Genomic DNA, 22492 nt, shown 5'->3' on the forward strand with positions numbered 1-22492 from the left:
CGACCCGGCCCTCCAGCGCGGAGGCGAGCAATCGATCGATCGATCCAGCCAGCCAACACAGAGGCGGGCGAACAATCGATCCGGCCGGCCAGAACACGGAGTCAGACACCTTTTTCCAGGGCTTAAGTGTAAAACGTTAACTGTATTAAGCATCCAACAGTTTTTTCGGATCGGAGGGAGTAGCTTTGTCTCCAAAAAGTGTCTTTAACACATGGGCACCAGTGCTCCCTCCAATTTTAGATTTTCGAAAATTTTAAAATCTCACATTTCTATGTTTCTATAAATTATGGTATTAAATATATAGATAGATATGTACAGTATGGATGTAACATATTTAACGTCATAATTTTTGAACAAATAGAAGTGTGAGATTTTTAAAAAATTAAAAATCTAAAAATGGAGGGAGCACTGGTGCCATGTGCACCAAATCCCTATCACTTTGTCTGTCCATAGCGCCGTTTACCGGAAAATCTGGGTTGCCTTGGCAAACGCTTGAGCAAGGCCACTGTTATACGCCTTTGAGGCTTGGACTTGTTTATGCTTTCCAGATCTGACGCTACCATACTTCACATCTCTCTTACGCTTAACCATACTTCTCTTCGAGTATTCTCTCCGTTTCTCGTACACACAAAAGACACCCTCCCTTCCGTAAGCCGACGAACGCGGCAGGTAGTGATGGACTGGCGGCGGACAGGGAGCCCGACGTACGGCCGCCGGCGCTCGGGGGCGGGGATCTACTCCGCTCCAGCGTCCCCGGCACATCCCCTCGTTCATCCCGAGCCGTCGCCAGTGCACCCGCTGGCCGCGCGGTCCAAGGCTCGAGCCGCGGCCGCGCTGGCGCATGTCATGGCGCGCCCGGGCACGCGGGTCGCCGCCGCGGAGGAGGACGACTACGAGAACGGGTACGGATACGACGTCGGAGATCAGGTGGCCGGCGGAGCTACTAACGGGCGGCACGACGGTGGCCGCAGCCCCTTGCACGGGTACGGCGGCCGGAGCGCCGGCGGCGTCGTCAAGGACAAGTACTTCGGTTTCGCGTTGCCCAAGGTATGCGTTTACTGCTAATCACTTCAATATCTTTTCCAGCCATGGTAGAGTATCGTAATACTAGCATGTGTTTCAATTTTATCGAGTTAATTTGGTGGTAATAGTACAGTACTACGCGGAATGTAACCAATCTATTCGCTAAAGGAAAATAAGCGAAATTTAAACACATGCTTGTCTTGTGCGCTCGGGATCGTTCTTATGACAGAGTTGTAGGCAGCTCGATCACTCGAACCGTGTTAGCGTGCTGCGTGCACTTGAAATTTGTAGTCTAAGTATGTGCCATCTTTGTCGAAAGAATGACACAAAAGGGAGAGCAGATTTGGTGCACCCAGGTGCCATTGCTCCTGATTTTTGTAATATTTAAAAATTATAGTTATGTGTTTAAAAAAATTATAAATTTTATTTCACAAATACATACACATGTTCTGAATACTCGTGTAAATTTTTGGTAAAAATTTCCATGTATTTTGAGCTCAGGAAAAATAACAAATTTGTAGGGATGGAAATTTTAGATTTTTGTCAGAAATTTGTCATTTTCGTATGGCTCAAAATACAAAATATTTTCATCCGAAATTTAAAGCATACCTTCGGAATATTTATAAATATGTAGGCATTTAATTTCTGATTTTTTGGAATTACAGAAATATGTTTTTCAAATAGTACTAGGATCACTGGAGCTCATGTGTCAAAGAGACTTTTCGCACAAAAAACTCGTATTTATATTGATCAAGAAATGGAAACGGTTACTGGTTACTCGACTCACTCCTACTATGTGAGGGGTGAGAGGATAGGCAACTCGATCCCTGCTGAACGATTGCATTTTGGCCGGCGAAATTGGAGCTTGATCAACACCGGCGGCAGTACACTTCAAAAAGAAAAAAAAAAACACCGGCGGCAGTATACCGGAAAATATAATTAGCCAGGACTTAGACTAGTCACAATGAGAAGTATCATACACTAGTATCATGCACATGATACTAATTTATGATACTAACCCCACAATGCATAGTATCATAAGATTGTATCATAGTATCATCATATTTAATGTTTTGTAGAATCTCAATACAAATGTGTGTACATGATGTGTTTGCCATTAAGTTTTCTAGTTTTATGTGCTATGATACGGTATCATATTATGATACCACTCTCATCTCTCACCTCATTAATTGGTGTGCCACATCAGATTTTTGCCAACATGGCATGCATGATACTACTTATGATACTCCCACTGTGGCTAGTCTTAGCAAGTAACTTAGGGAATCGAAAAGCTAATTAGTGGGAATCCCCAGGTGGTCTGGTGGACGGCCTCTGCGTGTACATGCATAGTCAACCCGCCTAATTAATGCCCGTCCTCTTACACTCTGACCTTTTAGCTTTGTTTAAGAGGCAAAGATCCGCCGACCAAAGCTGGGGAAATGACGCAACCCAACGCGGGGACAAGCAACAAGGGCAAAGGGCATCTCCAACATGCCAACCAATTTCAGATAAATATCCGCGCGTATCCGTTTGCATCGACTTGCTAATGCCAAAATGGTCATGCGTTCGTTTGCGTTGGATGGCTCCAGCGACCCGATGTATTCCGAGCGAATCATTTATTTTTCAGAAATATCTGAAAACAGCTGAAACAATCAAATTGCGCGAAAATATGGCCATCATATTGGCTCAAATTAAGGACTCAAATAAGTTCATCATATTCTGCACATGGTAACGATACAAAATGGAGTCTAAAAAGGGGCACAACATGACCAGAACAACAAATATAGTCCAAAAGGAGGCCATGGTGCTTGACAATGACGCAACATATCAGGCGTTCTCTATCGCGCTTGGGCACGAGTCACCGTTCCTCGGCGTCCGGTTTAAGTCGGGAACCGGCGACCCATTGAAGTGCACCGGCGCCGAAGGCGAACCACGACGCCGTGTGGACCTGCGAGGGTGCAGGCGTTCCAGGATGCAGCTGGGAACTTACCGAGCTCACCGACGAGGTCGGGGGAGCGACGCCGACGATCCTCTCTTGCTTGACGAGGAGCATTGTCTCCGCTATGCTCGGATGGAGACCTACTTGTGCGCCGGCTTTTAGCTGCATCAGCCACGCGATGTGGGCAGTGGCCTCCACGTGCTGGGCGGTGGCGGCCACTGCATTCCTCTCCTTCAGATTCTTGCGCCGGCCGCGACGCTTCGCGGTCTCGACGCCTTTCTCCTCCTTGGACAACACCTTTTTTGCCGCCTTCGGCTTAGCTTCCCGGCTTGGCGGCACACTTTGATTCGGCCGGTGATGCGACCTCCATTGGAGCTATGGTGGTGGCTATGGGGGAGTCCGGGGCGGCGTCTGCGAGGGTTCCCTCGGAATCCATGGTGGCTGTGGCGACGAGAACGTCCATGGCTATGGCCTGGACTATTGGCGCCGGTCTACTTTGATTTTTCGCGCTGGGAATGGCCACTGGCGGGAATGTTAGCGGCGTCCCTGCCACTAACGCGCTGGTCCTACATGATTTTCGGCGGTCACTCGACGCGCCCGCCGAGATGCAAACTCGACGCATATTTGGACCAGATTTGCGTCTCCGCAAACATCCCGGACACTATGCGTCGGGCAGCTGGGCCTGGTCCTCCCGCCGTCGCAGTGGCCGCCGGAGGGTGAGAAATCCCCGATCCCCTGGCGAACTTGGTGGAATCTCGGGAGGCTTCAACAATCTCTACTCTCTCTACCGTAGCGGGAGAGAGGGGGCGACCTTGTCTAATCCATTCGATCTTCTTCAAACAAATAATTTTCAAGTCAAATTGAAGAAAAAAAACCTAGTTCTGAACCCGAACTCATATGCTCCTGGTTGAATTAAAACATCGAAAAAATAGCAAACAAATTCAAAAAACAAAAAAAACATACTTAATGGTACGTGCAAAAAAATGTTTTTTTTTCACATACGACAATATTTTGCACAGACCACTAAGTACGTCATCTCTTGGAGATTTTTCGTGTGCTGTTAGAACATTTGTTCATGTTCATTGTATAAAATTTCAGATTTTTAAAATTTGTTTACTATTGTTTTCAAAAAAATTATTGGGGGTGGGGTAGGGAGAAGCATACAAATATCTTATTTGACCAAGTGGAAATACACTGAGCAGGTCGTCCCGTTAACAAACGTGCCTACGTGGCTACGCTGATAGTTCATCCAGCTCTTTTCACCTACATTTATAAATAAAGAAAAAACTGGTACGAATGCCCGTGCGTTGTCCCGGGTACTCAAATATTATTTCTCAATGAACATATATAATTTATAACTCACTAAGAAATTTAAACAAATCAGTTATATTATAATGTACATAAATTTCCCCACGGTATGTGAAGCAAAAGATATCTTATTAATCACCATTTCAACATGAAAAGATATCTTATGAAACATCATTTCAACATCAGCACCACTTCGCAAAGTGAAAAAAAGACAATACCCCAACATGTTATGTAGACATGCACTATATAATAATCAATAATAAAATATTTTCACGACCTTTATATTTTATATAAATGCCAACGCACGGGTAAACAATTCTAAAAAAGTTACAAAACTTAACCACGAATTCTGAAAAGTGTTTCTTCAGGTTGTGCTGTATGGTTTGGCATGGAGTTGAAAAAGCGGTGGTTGTATTCAAATAGTTAAATGCCCATGCATCGTCACGGGTTATCAAAAATTATCTAGAAAAACCATAAAATTATTGCTATATATGGCAAACACACACATTAAGAGTGATCTCAATGGAACTTGATTTTCAAGTATATCATGCTGAACATTTGCTTTTCTTCCGGGCTACGATCACTACCATCCTTCTCTCTTTCTGCATGGTTTCTCTTGACGTCGATGTTCTTATGTGAATCAAGATTCATTTTCTCCCCTCTAAAACAATTACACAAGAATATGCTAGTTTGGTTTCTATAAATAAAATCACGTAGTACATTTGAGAACAGAAAAATACCTATCTGATCGCATGCAGGAAGTTAAATATTTGTGCAACAAAACACCAGATCTTGTTCGCATATTTTTTAAAGCCTCGTAGGCAAATCGGAACAAGACGCAATTGCTTATTTCTTTTCGCAAATTGATATCTCTAACTATATACAATTGAGCAAGATCAAAAGGCAAAAATCTATGTCACACAATTGAGGGTTTTACACTTATGTGATTGTCAAAATAGTGTGTTTGCTTAGTCCAAAATCTGTGTACAAAACACTTTGTCACAAGCACAACTACACAATCGTACAAATACAATGAATTTTTTTAAGGCAGCCACAACACTTCAAACACCTACTACTTCCTGGAGTAGGCAATGTAAGAGAAATCCAATCTCAAATCTACAAACTGAGGTCCACATCTTAATGCTCCCACTATGTATGCCTCATAGTATCCTGAGGTCCACACCTGCATACACATATTACTTGGAGGAGGTAAATGTTGACGACACTTTCCAACATGCCAACAACTTTCCCCACTGTCGACCTACTCCACCCGCATTAGCACGAAGCCCAGCTTGGGCATGAGCTCTTAATCTTCACCACCTCTACCATCCCTATGTCGTCATCCCTAGGTCGATATTTGTACCTAAGGACAATCCGTAGACTGGATTCATGGGCAACTCCTTTAGAATCTCCCCGCGACATGGATTACTTCAAAAGTGTCTTGGTCAATTTTTGCCTCTAGTCTATTACCACCAAGCCATCTGCAGAGATGCAACACATGATTGATATTTGGATAGACCTAAATACTCCATCAAGGATGTACAAGCATTGGTTACCATCGTGCTCAATACTATGACAAGTTCAATAATCTCCAAACAGTGGACCAATAGCTGCATAATCCCGACTTGGTTTTGTTCGAATTAAAGAAAAGATATTGAAATCCGATTTGTCAGCAGTATCGGAACTGAGTGTATGCCCTTTAACATGATTCAGGCATGAACATAAATATATGCAACTCGAGAATTGCGAACATAATGATCTCACATTTCGTCAAACAACGTATAGGGTAAAGTAATGCCTTCATATAGTTGTATCTGGACAAACAATGATCTGACAACTGGGATATCGGTCCTCCACGTTTAGTCGCTACTGCCCACCAATAGGTCTCACCCAACATATGTATTGAACTAACAAATGTCCAACACAATAGTCATTTTCTTATTAGCATCCCTTGTACCGCTAGATGATATATTGAACTAACGAATGTACAACACAAGTACACAACAGATGAGCAACCATTGCCTACCTGCAAGTTTCAGCCAATGGGAGTGTGCAGCTTCAGATATCCATAGCCAAATATTCCCTCTTGGTGCTTCTGTTCAAGTCGTGATGTAAATCTCCAATCATTTAGGCCAAACACGAGAACTAAGAAAGCCTCAAAATCTAGAACCGGTCAGTGTAATACGTAGAAGAACAAGGAACCGAGAGGTCATCAAGGAAAATCTTGGAATACTAATAAAATCACGGCAAGGGAGACAGAAGCACACGAGGGAGCAGCCCCCGCCATGGTGATGAATGCATCAGTGCTAGTACACAAAACAAATAGCAATTTTCAGACAATAGGGGGCCTTGAGGTGGAGGGGAGGTCCTCGAGCACGTCGGCGATGAGGTGCTGTGCAGGGAGGCGCCTCCCAGTCACAGTGGCAACTTACAGTTACAACAACATACCCACGCAATTCATGTAGGATCGACAAGACTCACACATCCTCATGTCATCCTTGGAGTCAACCACTTCCCTCCGCAGCGTGGCCATTAGTTGGTCTGCAGCACCCACACACAAATTAGATAACCAAATCGAGATACTATGTACTACATAAAAAAGAAGAGAAAACACGAACGTTGGGTAGGATATTGGGCCGCGATTCATGGTGATATATCTAGGATTCATGGCGCCAGTGAGCTAGCCCGGGAACCATGGCGGTAGTGAGCTGGCTTGGGATCCATGTCGGCCGCGACAGGCCAAGGATGGTTGGATCTAGAGGCGCGTGGATCGCAGTAGTACGCTATCATGGAGTCGATGGATGGCGTTGGAGGAGGAAGTGGCGCTGGGCATGGCAGCCCGAAGGAGAAGGATGGGGGCGGGGTGGGGGTCCTTGAGTGCGTGCATTAGAGCGCGTGAGGAGGCTGGCCTCGCATCTCTACTGGACCGGGACAAGCTCGTTCTCGCAGATCGCCAGGGACGGCCGGAGCAAGGGGCAGAGACAGCGGTGGCGGAACTCTACATCCTCTCATTCACGCGAACGGAAAATCAGGTTGGGCGACCGGCGGCAGCAAGAATTCTGGTCGCTTCAGGTGAGCCACCAGTCGGGGGGGGGGCACGTTCGTTCTTTTTTAAGTAGCATAGAAGAGAAAGTAGTCCCGTGCCCCATACCCCCCCACCTCGCTCTCCTCCCTCTACAGTTCCTGCGGCCTCCTTCTCTCTCGCCGGGCCTCTCCCTCCTCCTCTCCGCCGGGGTAGCCGGCCGGAGATGGAGAGGAGATGGCGCCGGAGTAGATAGGGTTAGTTCTAGGTTTCGTTTTTTGTCCTATATGGCGTATGGCGCTCATGCCAGGAGGGAAGTGGCAGATCTCATCGGCCAGATCTGGCACTGCCTTGCTCCCCTTCTCTTCCTCGTCGAGCTGCGGTGGTCGGAGCTGGAGATGAGGCGGTGGTGGGAGGCGAAGATCTCCATAAATAAGGCCGTCCTGGGCGGATCTGGTGGCCTGATGTGCAGTGGAAGTCTCCTTCTTCTTCCTCGTCGTGGTGACGAGAGGAAGAAGTTTCTCGCTTCTTGTTTTCGGATGGTCGTTGCATCCGCAGCGAGAGAAGATTGGCTTCTTCTCGGAGGATCTACACGGCGCCTCTGTCGCCGGATCTTATGGCTGGAAGGCAGCCCCTCCTTCCTTGTATGGTGGCGACAGGCCGCCTGCAAGACCCTCGGAGGATCTCTACGGCGCCACTGCCGCCGTATCCCACGGCCGAAGGGCGGCCCCTCCTTCCTCGTGCGACGGCTACAAGCCGTCCTCAGAGCAGCAACTTCCTCCGTCAAGCTTTTTTTGCCGACTCGGAGGTTCTTCAAGCTCGACGGAGTTGGCTCCCACCGCTGTGCCCCAAGTGGTCTCGTCCCCGGCGGCACAGAGGTTGACTCCGACGAGCTTTGCAGCGGTGAAGCTGGAGCTGGACCCGATTGCTTTTTTCAATTTCTTCTTGAGGTCCTCACTGTAATTTCTAAGGGCTTGCTTGTAATTTCCTATTTTATCCTGGCCTTATCTGTAATATGTAACTCCACCGCTGATGAATCGAAGCCCTAGGTCCTTCGGGGCCCTTCCTGTTCAAAAAAAAAAAGAGAAAGTAGTCGTAGGCTTTTCGTGAAGGCTTGCTTGGAAATTTACTCAGAGGTCGTTTGGTATTCATCATTTGGGCCTGGAATTCTGGAATTCATTTTGGAATTCCATAGGTGGGCTGTTTGGTTGTCATAGAATTGGGTCATCATTTCATTTAGGAAATCCAGCAAAATGACACCATGGGTAAACACAATTCCAAGCTGAGACCTGTCATTTGCAATTCTTGTGGAAGCCATTTACAAATTCAATATTGAATTGGGGCGTGCTGAGCGTCCCCCGGGGGATCGGAGCCTCGATCCCCCGCCTCCAGCATCTGACACGTGTCCACCTATACCACCACACAAACGAATAGAAAAATATCCTCCATGGAAGAAAGGCAGGCACTATCCCATCCTGGCCTCCTCGCTCGCCACCATCACCATCCAGCAGCACGACCGTGGCTCCTCCGTGAGCACCGTCTACCGGTTGCCGGAGAAGACGTCGCCGAGATTCTATGCCCGCTCGCAGCACCGGTGGTGGCGGCTCTCAGCAGCGGCGGTTGCGCTCGCTATCATCGCCTTCATTAGTGCAGCACCACCCCGTCACTCCACCGTGAGCCTCGCCCGTCGCCGGAGCTTCGACGCCCGCTCGTAGCACCATCGGTGGCGGGTCGCAGGTCGCAGCATCTTCGTCGGAGCACCATAATTTTTGGTAGTATCGCTGGCCGTCGTAGGGAGCAATGCGGGCCGCCGTGTGTAGCAGATGCGGGAGTCGTCGGTAGCAGAACCTGTTGTCGGTAGCAGTACTTGCCGCCGTGTGTAGCAGACCCGGCCGTCGTCGGTAGCAGACCCCGCCGCCATGTGTAGCAAGCCCCCACTCCCTTGGTCCCGCCGTATGGCTGACCGGCGATTACTGGGGGAGCAAGATGCCTGCCTGCAGCAGCACGCGCTGGCCATGCGTGCTTCTCTTGATTGCAGCAACGGTGGTGGAAAAGGAGCTCGAGCCCGGTGGTAGCAGAGCCGGCGACAGGTTGTCGCAGAACCGACGGCCATCTGTAGCAGAGCCAGCCGCTGGTTGTAGCAGAGCTGGCGGCTGCTTGTAGCAACTGGGGCGGCTGCTTGTAGAAACGGAGGCGGCTGCTTGTAGCAGCGGGGGGTCGCGGCGGACTCCGGGGGTAGGGGAGGGGGGCCTCTAGGATCGCGTCGATCCAGACCTCGAGGAGGCGGATCGCGTCGTCGTCCGGACTGCAGCCATGTTTGGCCAAGAGGCGGCGTTCCCGGCGCATGGCTCCGCTGGGAGTGGCGCGTGGAGGAGGGCGCCGAGATGCGGGATGGCTCAGTAGCTGAGGCTCCGACGCCGGCGGCCGGAGGTACGCGAGAAGAGAGGAGGTACGTGAGGGAGGCGCGGGGAAGGGGACTAGTTCATAGATTTTTTTCTGGACAGAGGAGACGCTCGTGGAGAAGACAGCAGCAAAACGATAAGGTGGGCCCTCCATCGCTTTCTCTCCGCGTGGGCGCGTGGCTGGACACGCGGCGTGCAAAGGAGGCGGGGGATCGTGAGGCGTCGTTCCCCCGGACGATTGTTAGCATTTTCCTATTGAATTATGCTGTCATTTGCAATTCCTGTGACAACCAAACAAGTGTCCATTTCTGGAATTACAATGTAAATGAAATGAATGTATGTATTCATTTCAAAATGCTACAAATGAAATGAAAGCCTGGTTTCCAAACGACTCCTCAAAGTGAAGTGCAAATGAGCGCACGCCTTGCTGCAAAATTCCAGCTTCCCCTTCCGCTCCAAGCCTCCAACCCAGACGCCAGACAGACGGGAGAGAAAAGGTCAAACTAAAGTCAAAGCTGCAGCGTCGACCAAACTAACGCCAATGGACGCGGCCCGGCGCGGCGGCCCTGCGAGGAGGCCAGGACCCCCGCTGCAGCGTCGGATCCCCGGCGCGCAGCAGCGGCTCGGGAGGCGATGGCGCGCATGGAGGAGGTGATGCTCGCCCACGCGGGCGCCGCCGGCGAGTTCAGCATCATCCTCGAAGCCCCGCTCCCCACCCTCCAGCGCTACCGCCGAAACGCGACGCCTCCGGCGGCCCCGCGGCAACGCGGCGCGGGCGAAAGGGACGAGGTCCCCGCGCGCTTGCGGCGTGAGGGAAGCGTAACCGAGGACATCGGCCACGTGGACGACGCGCGATCGCGGCGCGGCGGCCCTTGGAGGGCGCGACCTGATAGTGCGCACGGAGGATCACGCGGCGAGGAGGAAGAGCTGGATGCCCCGGTGCATCTGAGAGACCCGCGGGGCATGCGGAGGGAGAGCGCCCGCGTCAGCGCGCCTCCCGCGCGGGTCGCCGAGGTGAAGCCGGTCTTTCCGCCGGCGGTGGAGGAGGTGACACCACTGCAGCAGCTGGCCCGCGGAGGACGGAGTTCTAGCGCGAATAGGCGCGTGGTGGAAGCGACACCGGAGAAGGAGGCGCTGGCTGCGAGGCCATCGAGCCGACGGTCAAGGCGGGGGAGCAGTGCGGAGGACGTTGTAAATGCGAATGTAGCTGAGACGGCGGTGGAGGTGGAGGCCCAAGTGGAGAGCTGGCCTAGCAGCCAAGGGAGCGAGGATGGAGAGGAGGAGGCGATGGCGCCTCCAAAGCCGCTGGAGGCACTAGTCACCGGAGGCAGTAGCAGGAGCAACTCACCGGCCATAATTAATGTCAACGATGCATTGCCAAAGCCGCTGGAGGCAACAGTCACCGGAAGCCACAGCAGGAGCAACTCACCGGCCATAAGTAATGTCAACCATGCGTTGCCAAAGCCGCTGGAGGCAATAGTCACCGGAAGCCGCAGCAGGAGCAACTCGCCGGCCATAAGTAATGTCAACGATTATAGCTTTCTTTCGTTAATCTAAGCAATTTCTTCGGTTTAGAATCTAGTATGAATCATTCTGCTCAAATTTGGTTAAAATGTGTTCTGCACTTCTGCTCCGTCCGCTGGTTCTGAAACTAACATATTTTCCATTTCCTTCATAAAACAAAACAACTAGGGCGATTTTATTCTAGTGCGGCACCATCAGGTAATGGAACATTTAGTTGTTTTTTTTCGACAAAGATTTCATTGTTAAAAGTGGACAAAGTGCATTGGAATCTAAGTGGTGTCTGGTTAACGGATTGCTCTGCAGATATACTGTTCATTGCCTAATGTTTTTGGTTCTCGATAACAGGAACTGTAGTTAGTCAGTTATATTTTCATGGTGTTGCGCTATTTGATGCTTCTTGTTGGTACAATTAAAGCTTGTTGTGCTTCATGCTGAATGGTGAAAAAGAAAATCAGTAACAAAGTTGGTCTGAGTTTCTAATGTCTTCAAAATATATTAAGTGTTGATGCATGTGCATGATAATATGGTTACCATAATTGAAGAAATGAAGAACGATGTGTTTTTCCTGTTTTCAGTTCTATGAAATGGCTGACTTATTATATTTTTCCTTGTTTACCTAGTTAGGTCGGAACGGTGTGGACTCAGGTGCAGCAAACCGCCCACAATCAGCAGGAAGGTCGAGTTTTGCACCACCTGTTGGGGCTAATGTGAGGCCTCTACAAGCTGTGGAGGTGCCCAATGGGACACCTAGGGAAAGAAGGTAAGTGAATATATTTTTTGAGATAATTTTATTTTCTTGGCATTTTAGTGTCTTACAATTTATTTTCTTCTTCTGCTAATTTATTTGCGGTACTGATTGTAGCAACCTTGTACGGGAGAGTAAAATGTGACACTGTAAAAACGTTATCTGATACCACCATATTGTCTACCAAATTGGCTCGAAAAATAGTACATGTTTATGTATCTTTGATGTTTTAAGCACGAGCATACTGTGTGCGTCGAATTTATGTTGTTGTGACCACCACAGCCCCTGTATCTCTTTTATTGCATTGAAATGTTACACAACATGCCTCACCCAAAGTACTCTTACATATTGTTGCTATTGTTGGAATAATTACATATGGCTGTTATTGTCAGAATAATGTTCACTATGTCAAGATCGTTCATCTGTAACAAAGTTAAAGTCAAGTATACTTGTATATATAAATTGACAACGTACTGCTGTAATCAAGGTTAATAAATTTATATTGGAATACTTTGTAGGACAATCTATCCAGATCCTACTTTTGCGCAGTCCGCAAGATCAAGGGACTCACATGACAGTTCAACACTAACAGAAGAGGTTCTCCCTCAACTTTGTTGTTTTCAGCTCACACTATGAGTTGGACACTACACCGTGTAACTATTGTTTATATAATGAAATGTTCGTGAATAATAACACAGTAACTTAATTCGAATGAGGCTTACATCAGATTGTGGTTACTTCTCTTTTTCAGGTTGAGATGCTCAAAGATGAAAATGTGAATCTTTTGGAAAAGGTGTGTTACAACTCTTGCATGTGCTGTGATCAATTCAATGAAATAGGTGAAGAGGAAGTGTCTTCCTTGTGTACGGCACTAGTGATAATACAGTTGTTTTCCCAAATTTAGCTTGGACTCGCAGAAGAGAAATTCAGACAATCTGATGCACGAACAAAGGAGCTTGAGAAGCAAGTAAGTTGTTTACTTATTCTTACATGCACCATGACCCTACCAAGATTATATTTTCTAATTCTGTACATATATATAGTGATGTGGGCTAAACCATGTGGGGTGGCCCGATCTCGCGGATTTACCTCAAAGTGGGGAATTCGTGGGTGTGGTGGATGAACACGAAAAACACGGAAATGGGATCGGATACAAAGCATACACGCAATTCCAGTTGTTCTCATTGTCAGAAACACTAACTCGATAGAGTTTGCGGGACGAGACCTTTCGGTAAAAATCCCAAAAGGAGATTGCCAAACCAAAGTTAGAATCCTAGAATGGTAAAGAGAACAAAAGTTGATAGAGTTACAAGCAAAAGACCCAAAAGGTAGAATTGCAAACAAGAGATCAACCAAGGTAAAGTTCAGCAAAGAGGAAAGATCTTTGATAGGGATGAGCCTTGATACAACTCACAAGTATTAGTTATGAGAGGGTTTTCCCACATAGGAGGTAGAGGCGTAGGCCAGACCTAATTCATCATCAATTCTAGGGTTTACAAATGGGGGCAGGGGTCCTTATATTGGCCAGCAACGGAAAGGTAGCTGGTGGCAGTACTGCTTAGGCTATATTGGCGTTGACTTCGTACCGGTTGAGGTACCTATCCATGTTCTGCGTGCTTGCCACCCTCAGGCGGTACCTGGCTACTACCTGGGGCGGTAGTACCGCTGCCGATGTCGGACAGTAGCTCAGGCAATAGTACCGCTCCAGGGTCTTCCTGGGAGGCGTCCGGAGGCGTCGCGACGACCATGACCGGTAGTACCGGGCTCGGGGGTGGTAGTACCGGCTCCTGGAGTTTCAGATCATCTTCTCTTTTGTCCATACTTCCGGTCTCGGATCCTTGGCTCCATGCCATGGTGGTAGTCCTTGAGGGTTGTACCTGATGACTCATAGGGTATCAGAATGAAGTATACCATCCAATGGGGTATCAAAGTCACATGTAGATAGGAGGGAGTTCACCTCTTGTTGGAGAGCTTTGGCTTTAGCTCGAGTCATTTGGTCCACTTGGGGGACTTGTTGGTCTTGAGGGAGTCTTGGCCATGGGATGGGCTACATCCTACTATGAATAAACTTAGTGCTTCTCACCCTTAAGCTTGGTTTGTTTCATCTTTTTCAAGATTAAACTTAACTTCATATGTACATTTCAAGGGGTTCATTTGGTCGTGGAACTGGTTAGCTGACTTGGTGTATGAAAAGTAATAAACTAATATTACCAGTGCAAGTAGATAATGACAATCACATGTCATATCGATCACAGTTTTTTTGTTAATATGTTCAGGTTGCTAATCTTGGTGATGGGTTATCTATGGAAGTCAAGCTTATGAAAAGGTAACCATGAGTATAATTGGGTCCTCTTGCATGTTAGCTCACCTGCCACATTATTGACGATTTCTGACTTTAATGCAGGAGAGAGGAGATGCTAGTGAGAAAGGAGGTACAGTCTTTGCTTTGCATAGTTTATTTGAATGGGGTTTTGCATAGTTACATGTTTTCTACTGAATAGTCCATTGGTATTTTTGGGAAGTTGTTAAATAACATTGGCATCGATAGTCCAACTGTGATGAATAGTGCACCACGGTCATATTTTCACTGGACAAACTGGCATGGTAATTTTCGCTACATTAATGCAATGTAAATGTATACGCACCTGCATGCACTTCAGTTGGAGCATAGAAATACACTATTTTTGTTAGTCATATTGCTACTGTTTGCCTGCTGGATGTTATGCATGAACATGATATTGATACATGTGATTTCATAAAATAAAAACAGCAAGAAATAAGGAAAGCGCTTATATCCAAGAATGATAAAAGTGAGGAAATCGCCACTCTAAAACAACAACTCCAGGTAAAGTATAATAAACCTACTAACAAAAGTAGTATCAATTTTTGTCAATTTGTTTTTTTAACAAAGATATTTGGTCAATTATTGTTCTCTCTTCTAGTCTGCAAGTGAAAAGGCATCAGTTGCTGAGCGGAAACTCAATGAAGCCGAATCTGAAATGAAAGCCTTGCGCACAATGACACACAGGATGATTCTGAGCAAAGAAGAAATGGTTACTTTCCTTTGCCTTTCAATCAAAAGATGCAAACTTGCAGAGAGATCCATGTTTTTTTGTGAAAATACTAATTTAAAGTGCGTGATGTGTAGGAAGAAGTTGTTATGAAGAGATGTTGGCTTGCCCGTTACTGGGGCTTGGCAGTTCAATATGGTAAGTTATCGTTAGGGCCTTACCAATTATTGTTGAATAAAGACAAAGATTCCGAAGGAGGGATATTCTCTATGCAATTAGTTCCTTAAATTCAATGCTGGTAACGTGACATATGGGGATTTGAAATACGAGTGTTCACATAATTTTGGTGCTCTTTTCTGTGTTTCTTAACTCTCATCAGAAAACAGTAACTTCACTCCCATTTTTTAGTTGCCAATCTATTTCTGCAAATTCAAAGTTGAATCTTGTAATTCTTCAGGCATCTATCCAGACATCTCTATGTCAAAATATGAATACTGGTCTTCGTATGCTCCTCTTCCCCTTGAGTATGTGACATCTGCTGGACGTAGAGCTAAGAATGGATCTCATCATAGTGGCAAGTTATCGATCTTCTGACTGTTCAAACTTTGAAGTATTAAATATCTAACTGTTCCCTGTTATATTGTGTAAAACTGTAACAGGGAATACTGGTTTGGAAGAAACAGACATGCTTGTTCATGATTTGAATGTCACGGCAGGAGAAGGCAACATAGAAACAATGCTTGCTGTTGATAAAGGACTTAAAGAGCTTGCCCTTTTAAAGGTGCTTATGTTATTTCATTGGAAGCCGATATTCCTATTTCGTGTTCGCTGTTCCGAACTCTGACACTGTTTGTTCCAAATTATAAGGTTGAGGATGCTGTGCTTATTGCTCTTGCTCAACTCCATCGTCCTAATGTCGCGGAGCTATCAGATCCAGGTCTCTTAGTTGCAGTAGATTTTTCTTCTTGTTATTGACTATGTAATTACTTAAATTTTAATTATAAATATTTTAGGTTTAATTCTTTAATTATTGTGCATTAGTTTATCTTAATTTCTTCGTTGCACATCAGAGAGGCTAACACATGTCTATTTTTTATTGCAGATATTAAATCATCCGGTGATGAAAAATTCATTGAAGCATTTGGTACAATCATCTTTATCTTTATTTTCTTCTGTCTAGATATAGTTAGCTACATGATTTTACTATTTTTTCAGTAGTTACCGATTGCACAAAGCTATGTTATTATTTTCATATGGTACATTTCACAATTTTCTTATCATTTGCCTAACTTAATTCTGGTTTTGCAGACCTAAGCAAGGAGGAAGAGGAAGATGTATTGTTCAAGCAGGTATCTATTGAATTATGTACCCTCCGTTTAATAATATAAGGCATATTTTTTTATTCATAAGTATATGATGTATTTCTTATCCCATTGAGGTGACCCTTCGCTTTGGTATTACTCAGGCTTGGCTCATCTATTTCTGGAGAAGGGCTAAAACCCATAATGTCGAAGAAGATATCGCGGAGGAACGGTTGCAGATGTGGATCGATCGACATGAGCAGCAACCAACTTCACATGATGCTGTAGATGGTATGTGCTTAACTGGTTATACATTGCTGACTTAAGCAAATTTTGTTTGTTCATTTGCTACAAAACATGCAGACTGGCACAAATTGCGCCGTTCCAAATGTGATGACTTAGCATAATTAAGCCATACATTTCTTCCAATGTGCATTCCGTTTTTCCCACTCTTGAAATACATTTTGTTACAGTTGAGCAAGGTACACATGAGCTGAGGAAGCTTGGAATCGAACAACTACTGTGGGAATTCTCCCGCCAGGAGGTGAACGCGGCCAAAGGTGAATTATCTGATGCCAAGGGTGAATTGTCAGATGCCGAGGATGATCTGACCTAGGAGACTCAAAATTCTCAACCAGCGGTCACCATGGATCGCTCCCATTCATCTCAGTGGCACGCCACCTGTGTACTCTACAGAAACCACAGGACATTAGAAATATGTTTTTAGTTTTGGTTTGGAGTTCAAGACTTCAGAGTTCCAACTCCTGAACAGTTCACTGAAAAAAAAATGGTGATTAAACATAGGGATGTACTTTCAGCAATCAGCTGGCCTAACAGATAGCTGGAATAGTCACTGCACATTATTACCCATCACATTTGCTGTCATTTTTGTGTGAATCAAGATTCTTTTTGCTGCTTATTGTCAATCTGGCCGAATTAGCAGAAAGCTAACTTTGCCATCGTGTGACTGTTAGAAATAATCTGCCCTAGTCGTATTAAAATTCAAGAGTCAGTTTAGGACTCGAGTCGTGGCTTGTTGGCCGTGTATTTTTTTTTGATAAAGGGAATAAATTAATATCAAAAGATACCAATTACACCTAGCCTCTGCAACAACCCAACACCCTAATAGCAGTACGGATGCACACAGCCAAAAAAGAGAAAAGAAAACTAAGAAATAAAAGTCCTGCTACAGTATCCCAGGCCTAGCAACAGCAATACATCCACCAGCAAGACAACATATAAAATACAAACTCTCCAAAAGCGACGCCTCCAAGAAGGGAACAGTGCACCCGTGCCGTCGTCGCCCGATCAAAGATCTTAGGTTTTCACCCTGAAAGGTAGGACTCTAAACTTCACATGTGCTGCCGCCCCCACTTTCATACCACTGCTACGAATCACAGAACACCAAGCAAGTTCCTCAACATCGCGGAGACTTGAACCTTCTTTAGCTAATCCCCCAGTCCCGCCTTCATGATATTCTCCGCTTCTGACTTCACCATGGACCAAAAGTCTCTTGATGTCAACAAAGAACAGAGCTTCACGCCGCTCCCTCCGGAACCAAACGGTCGGAATAAAAGCATGGGTGCGCGCGACCAAATACCACCCGATCGTGTGAACTCTAGGCAAAAGATGCACTGTTTCATTCATTGTCAGAGCCGTCTGGAACTCATCACTCTGGCTAGATGAAGAAAGATCGGCATCCCGAACGTCTTCATCTTTGCGAAAGAAGAACACTAGTACCACCACCATGAAAGCTGGAACGGCCGGCCCCATGTCGCCGCCATGGCTTGGAACCGTGGTCCATCTTCCTCCTCCAACCAGGCCGGTGGAGGCCCGCAGCCGTCGGGATAGCGGCTATGCACGCCCATGACGCGGAGACGGCCGGCTGATGCCCGCCAGAAAACGTGGCCGAGCCTCATTGCCGCCGGGCGACCATGTACCTTGCCACCGCCGCCCGATCTCACTGCCACCCTTCATCCCCGCCGAGATCCGCCACAACACCACGTCCCCCGCCATGATCCAGGTGATGTAGCCGAAGGCCACCGCCACCAGACCCGCCGTCCACCGTCGCCGCCCCTAAAAGACCCCGCCTCCGCGCGATGGGGAGTCCATGGGCGCGCCACCAGCGCCCTTGCCTTTGGCAACCGGGCGCGACCGCCACTGCCGACCCCGACGACGACAACGGCTAGGTGGAAGGAGATCGGCCACCTTCTTCTATGGTTTGGGTCGTCGCCCAGAGCTGCCTTGCGCGAGACGACCTGGGGCGAAGGTCGGGTGGGGAGGAGGAGAGGGGGTGGGAGGGGTCGGTGGTGGAGGTGGAGGTGCGGCGGCGCAGGGAGAGCGGGCGCCGATGCTGGGAGGGTGGAGGGGCGGCGGCGCGTGGAGGGTCTCACGCGCGTCTCAGGAAGTCTTCAAGCGTGTATATATACATGGCCGGGTCGGTCGTAAGATTGTACCGTGAGTTCAGTTGAGAAAATCAGAAAAAATAAAGAGAATAGTTTAGAGGGTGCGACCCGCAACCTTGGCGATAAAGTTTTGACTTCGCGTGTGTTCGTCTAGTTTCATGTAATTGGTCCATGGGCGAATCCCAACAATTGGTATCAGAGTGAGCTCGAATAATTGAGCCACGCTTGCCCCGGGGAGGCGACCCGTAGTAGCGCCTCGGGGCGGGCGATCGTTGTTCGGTGGAGCGACACGGAGGATACAGCGGGGTGACATCATCAGCAAGGTGGTGGAGGTGGATGATCATTGATGGGAGAGGTGGTGCCGAGGTGCGGTACCGAAAGTCCCATCAAGATCGTTGTCCAGGAGTTTTGTCAAGGTCATATTCGGAGGAGTCCGATGAATCAAGGAGTCTTGGGCATGCAAATTGGCATGCCGAGTCAGCGTCGTCGTGTATGTGAGTCGTTGTCGTCGTTTCCAAGTGCTCGTCTCCGTGAGGATCTGTTGCAGTTGAAGCCCGTCAAGTGTGTGAGGTGTGCACGGTGTTCTGTGCGTTATGGCCATGTCCACGTGGAGCGTCCTGGTTGCGGCCAGCAGGGTTCGGTGCGATGCCGAAGGCGGATGGTGGTAGGGAAAGCTACCGTAAAGCGAGGAGGTGTGTGCACGGTAGGAGGAGAAACTACTGTAAACAAGTACAAGAGGAGTATGGTGTGAACCGAGTGTGAGGATGCCAGCGATAGCGGTGGCACATAGGTGCGAACCGAGTGCGGCAGGGGCCGACCAATAGCGGTGGCAAAGCATAGTAGAGCAGATGTCCGGGGGACGACCCCGGTAGGTCAAGCTTAGGCATGATTAGCCGGCATAAGGTAGTTATGCCGGATAAACAAGCTATGTCAGATTACGGTGCGATGGTGAATCAAGTGTTGACCGGATTAAAGGTCAGCCGACTTAAGATGAAGCCGGAGCTCTAATGCCGACTTAAGATGAAGCCGGAGCTCTAATGCTGACATAAGTTAACCCGCTAGGTAATCCGACATATGGATTCAGCGTACAGGTCAAGGGGTACCAACATACTTCACCTATGCTGGCCCAGGAATCTTGCATAGGGCCAACGGTCAGATGCTGGTCCAAGATCCGGTCGTGTCGCTATAGGACATGGAGGAGATACAGAAGATCTCCTCATGACGAGACCATCGCTAGGTTCCAACTGGAGCAAGAGCATGCCAATGACGAAGGAGGCTTGTAACATCCCAACTTTTCAAACAAAGAAGAAAAATGAATTTCCTTTTTCCAAAAATTGGAACCAACAAAAACTTTATTTGAGTTCTATAATGTGCATAGTGCTCATGCCTAAATGTTGTGAGTTTTGCCATGATGCTTATGTGAAGTACTTTGAAAAGTTCCTAAACCCTAAACCTTGCTCTTTTTCACAATCAAAGGTAAAACAAAGAAAAGAAATTAAATTAAAAAGAAAAGCTTATGTGAGCAAATAGCCATACTTGCAAATAATGAACTATGCCATTTTTACTTTACCTCAATGGTTTGAAACCTTTAACAAACCTAACCTAGCACTCACTAGGCCAAATCCAAAGGGAAACCAAATAGAAAGAAAATAAAAATCAAATGGAAGAGAGACATATGCGAGTGTTTGGCCAATTTGCAAACTTGAGCAAATGCCCCACTTTCTATGTTTTAATTCTTGAAAACACCATCCTATACCATTTCAACTCAAGACAACATCTTTTGGGTCAAAGAAAATCAAAGCAAAAGAAAAGAAAATGAAAAACCCTAAGTGCATGTGATAATGGTCACATGAGCCATTTTTAACATCTTACCCACTTTGAGCCCCTTTAGTTAAATTTTTCTAAACTAAACTTTCTAATATTTTTGCTCAGATCTATTGTACTCATGAAAGTGAACAACTTGGTCAAAGTCAACCTTGCTGGTTCAAAGTCAAACTCCAAATATAAGCATGCAAAGTGGCAACTTTGAAACAGATTCTAGATTACCCCAAATTTTAGAATTTTCACATATCAACTCCAAAATCCAAACCAATGTCACCAATTGATGCCAAACATTATTTAGAACACATCTATGAAGAAATTTGGCCAAATTCAAACACAAATGAGACCATTGCATGTAACCTATGTTGATCACATAGAGTAAATTAGAAGTACAACCACTTTCCAACCACCATGTACCACCTCACCCTCCTCTCTCTTGTGCTCATCTATAGTGCATTGTACCCTAACAACTCCCATTTGACATCATCAAGCCTAGCCATGATCACCATGACCCAAGACCTACCAATGACATGGCTTATGTCACTCATATTGGCATTGATCCAATATGCTTACTCTACCCCTCCCCAACCTTGCTCACCTTGTCAAACCCACCAGCCTCACCTCCCACAAGCATGCCATGCACTCAGAGACCAAGAGTTATGCACAAGAAATCCAATGCCATGCCATGCCGGCCACCATGATCACCACCATCCCAACCCTCACCCTGGTCCTCCCCTCTCTCTCCCACCATTGTCAACTATGCTTGCCTCACTCCCCTGACCCTACTGGCGCAAGCCCTGGCCCAGGAGAGCAAGCCAACGCCTGGAACACGACGCGCCCAAGACGATAGGACGCGCCAGAGCGCGCCAGGACACACCCTGGACACACCAGTACGTGACGTCGCCCCGCTGACTCCGACCACCCCTTGACTTCTCCTCTCGCCCGCAGCTCCGCCACGATGCCACCTACCTCCTGGACAACCTCGCCTGCTCATGCGTGCACTGTCGCCGACGTCTGCCGCCACGGTGCTGCAAGGATGACGACGTCGCTTGCACGCCTCCGTCCATCCCCTGCTACACAAAGACGCACCCCAGGACCGCCATGACGTCGCCAACACCTCCGCATCAGCGCCCAACTCTCTCCATCCCTGTAGCCACGTCGACGCCACCGACCCGCCGGTGACATCCGCAACACCTCGCGCCCCTATAAATAGAGGAAACCCCCGCCTCCATTCTTCACACCAGCTCCCTCTCCTCTCATCTCTGACTCTCCTCGACCTCTCTCCCCTCCACATTGTCCTCTCCCTCGCCGGAATTTCATCGGCGACCGCCGCGGCAGTAGCAAGACGGCGACGACGATTGGCGCCACCCCAGCCGCTCCCTCGACCACCGTTCGCCTCGCCATCGTCGACAACGTCGAACACCGCCAACGCCGACGATCGCCGACCACCGACCACCGACCACCGGTGAGCTGTCCGACCCCCTAGGCTCGCCGCCAGTAACCCTGGCTCTCACCGGCGACGACGACGACGGTGCACCGTTAGATCTACTTCTAATCCGACGGTCCACGCTTCACGTACCGTTTCGCTAGTTATAACTCACTGACAGACGGGGTCCACTGCCAGGCGGCCCGCTGCGTGCGAGACGCGTAGTTGGGCCGGCCTGCTCCCCTTTTCCCTCTCCTGGCCCATTGCCTTTTCCCGCCAAGCCCAGTTATTCAAATCGGATTTAATTCATTTAGTAGAATTCAAATACTGGTTCCCAATTCAATTTTAAATAGAACAAAATCTACCAAGCCAAATTTGATGAATTTTATATTGTTGGAAAGCCTATAAAATTCTCTATCAAACCCCACTGGTCTCAACCCTAGATTTGCTGTAGAACCCATGTAGCAAAACTAACAAGGCAGGGCCTTTTTCAAACTTCAAACATTTATTAAAAATCAACCATAAATGATTTTGAGTTGATTCCAACTCTCATAAATCACATTTC

General features: G+C 47.4%; 1 protein-coding gene across 2 annotated transcripts; it reads left to right on the forward strand.

Annotated features, from left to right (window-relative positions):
* The first annotated feature begins 660 nt into the window (after positions 1–660).
* Positions 661–17201, forward strand: LOC124702853 (coiled-coil domain-containing protein SCD2-like). 2 transcript variants are annotated; one of them, XM_047235025.1, is made up of 17 exons: positions 661–1047; positions 11839–11978; positions 12482–12560; positions 12715–12756; positions 12868–12930; positions 14240–14289; positions 14368–14395; positions 14734–14808; positions 14906–15016; positions 15112–15172; positions 15432–15548; positions 15634–15755; positions 15842–15911; positions 16077–16118; positions 16283–16323; positions 16440–16566; positions 16749–17201. In XM_047235025.1, exons 1-17 carry the CDS (start codon positions 676–678, stop codon positions 16889–16891), a joined length of 1683 nt encoding a protein of 560 aa, XP_047090981.1. In that variant the 5' UTR covers positions 661–675; the 3' UTR covers positions 16892–17201. The 2 variants fall into 2 exon arrangements, with proteins under 2 accessions (XP_047090981.1, XP_047090982.1); XM_047235026.1 differs by lacking the exon at positions 14734–14808.
* Positions 17202–22492: the final 5291 nt, after the last annotated feature.

The sequence above is a fragment of the Lolium rigidum genome, chromosome 3, assembly GCF_022539505.1.
Source record: "Lolium rigidum isolate FL_2022 chromosome 3, APGP_CSIRO_Lrig_0.1, whole genome shotgun sequence".
Classification (NCBI taxonomy): Eukaryota; Viridiplantae; Streptophyta; class Magnoliopsida; order Poales; family Poaceae; genus Lolium; species Lolium rigidum.

Excerpts from the sequence above, each read along its gene's own strand:
- LOC124702853 (XM_047235025.1), top strand. The coding sequence starts at position 676 with ATGGACTGGCGGCGGACAGGGAGCCCGACGTACGGCCGCCGGCGCTCG. Across the intron at positions 14,809-14,905 it reads CTCTAAAACAACAACTCCAG|TCTGCAAGTGAAAAGGCATC; the intron begins GTAAAGTATAAT and ends TCTCTCTTCTAG. Across the intron at positions 16,567-16,748 it reads TTCACATGATGCTGTAGATG|TTGAGCAAGGTACACATGAG; the intron begins GTATGTGCTTAA and ends ATTTTGTTACAG.